This window comes from Penaeus chinensis, chromosome 16, assembly GCF_019202785.1.
Source record: "Penaeus chinensis breed Huanghai No. 1 chromosome 16, ASM1920278v2, whole genome shotgun sequence".
Taxonomy (NCBI): domain Eukaryota; kingdom Metazoa; phylum Arthropoda; class Malacostraca; order Decapoda; family Penaeidae; genus Penaeus; species Penaeus chinensis.
The window spans coordinates 27,927,397-27,929,896 of record NC_061834.1 but is presented as its reverse complement, the minus strand read 5'-3'; the positions used below and the strand labels follow the sequence as shown (position 1 = coordinate 27,929,896).

At 36.8% G+C, this 2,500-nt stretch overlaps 1 protein-coding gene across 1 annotated transcript in view; it reads left to right on the top strand.

The window, feature by feature from the left end:
- The window catches only part of LOC125033281, a 23,468-nt gene that overhangs the window by 7,609 nt on the left and 13,359 nt on the right, over positions 1 to 2,500 (top strand). The window contains exons 4-5 of the mRNA XM_047624664.1: positions 287 to 399; positions 2,307 to 2,500. The exon at positions 2,307 to 2,500 is cut by the window's right edge and continues 33 nt beyond it. Coding sequence (XP_047480620.1) covers positions 287 to 399; positions 2,307 to 2,500 — 307 coding nt within the window. The remainder of the gene's footprint in view (positions 1 to 286; positions 400 to 2,306) is intronic.

The following is a 2,500-nucleotide window of genomic DNA, read 5'->3' as shown; positions in this document are numbered from 1 at the left end:
AGCCAACAACCCCCCTCTATAGAGCACAATAACTTACCCATTCACCATAACGACCCAATAGCATAAACCCTACTTTAAAGAGCACAACAGGCCCACACCATCCATCATAACCACCCATAAGTACCTTTTGAACACTAGTGACCTAATAACCTCAATCCTAACTCTTTGCCTTCACCTTAACCCTCCCCACCCACACGCCCTACGCCTATTCCCTCCATATCCCAACAACAGCATTCATATTTCTGTTGCACAACCCCAAAAAAACTGACAGCCGGCTTACCCACAGGTCACACGTCAGCGGAGTACAGTAGTTACGAACCGGAAGTGAGAGTTGTACGCAGCCCGTCTCCTCCTCAGGACTTCATCGACCCGCTGGATGATGTGTTTGAAATAGAAGACGTGAGTATTTGTTGTAGTTGTTAGCATTAACATTAGGGTTTGTTCTTATTTTTATCAGTTCATAGTATCACTGTAAATTATATTGATATTAATATTATTATTATTATTATTATTATTATTATTATTATTATTATTATTATTATTATTATTATTATTATTATTATTATTATCATTATTATTATTATTATTATATAATTATTATGATTATTGATATCATTATTGTAAGTGGTGTTGTTTTGTTGTTATTGAATGATAATACTAATATTAATATTAGTATTGTTATTGTTATTAATATTATTGTTATTATTATTGTAATAATAATTATAATCGTCATTATCATTATTATCATTATCATTATCGTTTTCATCATCATTATTATCATTATCATTATTATCGTTATCATTATTATCATTATAATTATGATTGTCATTATTATTATTATTATTATCATTATTATTATTATTATTATTATTATTATTGTTATTAATATTATTATTATTATCATTTGATATTGTTATTATCATCATCATCCTTATGATCCTTATTCGTTTCGTTAATATTGTAGACTTCTTATCCTCCTTCGATATTGAGACTAATATGCCTCACGATTTAGTCCCTTGACCCTAATAAGGCAAGGTAGGCCTATTCACTCGAGGCTAAAAGGGGCGACCGACTCAGTCACTTCAATAATTACTCTCAATCTCGACTCCTAGGATCTGAAGAGTCATTTATTTCTCTCTTCTTTTCTCTCTCTCTCTCTCTCTCTCTCTCTCTCTCTCTGTGTGTGTGTGTGTGTGTGTGTTTGTGTGTGAATTCTTGTATTTAGATATGTCTCTGCCTCTTTCCTCAATCTATGTTTCTCTCTCTCTCTCTCTCTCTCTCTCTCTCTCTCTCTCTCTCTCTCTCTCTCTCTCTCTCTCTCTCTCTCTCTCTCTCTCTCTCTCTCTCTCTCTCTCCAATCGTTCTTTCCATTTTCTTACCGTATTTCCCCTTTTATTGGGCTTATTAATTCCTGTTTTTTCATCATTTCTTCTATACAATCACTACCAAATCCTCCCCTTTCTCAATCACCATGCACACTCTTCAATGCCTGTTTTCTTCCTTTTATTAATTTTCAGTTTCTCCCTTAATATTTCTACCACTCTCGTATTTCGTCTCGTATTTTCCTCCACTTGTTGAGGACTTTTCGCTTTCCATCTTTAAATCGCAGTTTCCTCTGATTTCCGTTTTCTTTCCATTCCATACTTCCCGTTTTCTTCCCAATTCTTATTTCCCGTTTTCTTTCAACTCGCTGACTCCTATTTGCTTCCTCACGTATGGTTTCGCGTTTTCTTCTACTTGATTTCCGTTTTCTTGCGATACCTAGTTCTCGTTTTCTGTCCAGTTTCTATTTCTATTTAGTTTCTATTTCTAGGCCAACCCTTATAACCACTTTTCTTCTTCTCTCTCTCTCTCTCTCTCTCTCTCTCTCTCTCTCTCTCTCTCTCTCTTTCTTCTCAGTCTTTCGTATCCCTTTTCTTACCACTCATTAATTCACTTTTTATTTTTTGCCTTTCCCTTCGTCCCTCTCTCTCTCTCTTTTCATTCTTTAATTGCCGTTTTCTTTCCATTTATTCACATTTTTGTCATTCCTTGTATTCTGTTTTCTTCCTTTTCTCTCGCACATTCCCTTCCCACTCTCTAATTCCCATTTTCTTTCACTTATTCATCCACATGTATTGCAATCCCCTATGTCCGTTCTCTCTCTCTCTCTCACACACACACACACACACACACACACACACACACACACACACACACACACACACACACACACACACACACACACACACACAAACACAAACAAATAAGTAAACACACACTTACATTCTCTTCCCACTCTCTAATTCCCGTTTTCTTTCACTCAGTTCGACAACCAGGGGTCCATGACTTCTCTGGGCGGCGCCGTTCGGAACAAGAAGAAGGCTCCTCCACCGCCTCCTACGGCCGGCCCTTCGACGTCCGATGGCAAGAGAATGGGTGGGTTCTTCGGGAGGGTCAAGAGAGAAAAGGACAAGGATAAGGATAAAGATAAGGAGAAGAAGACGAAAGAAAAGAAGGA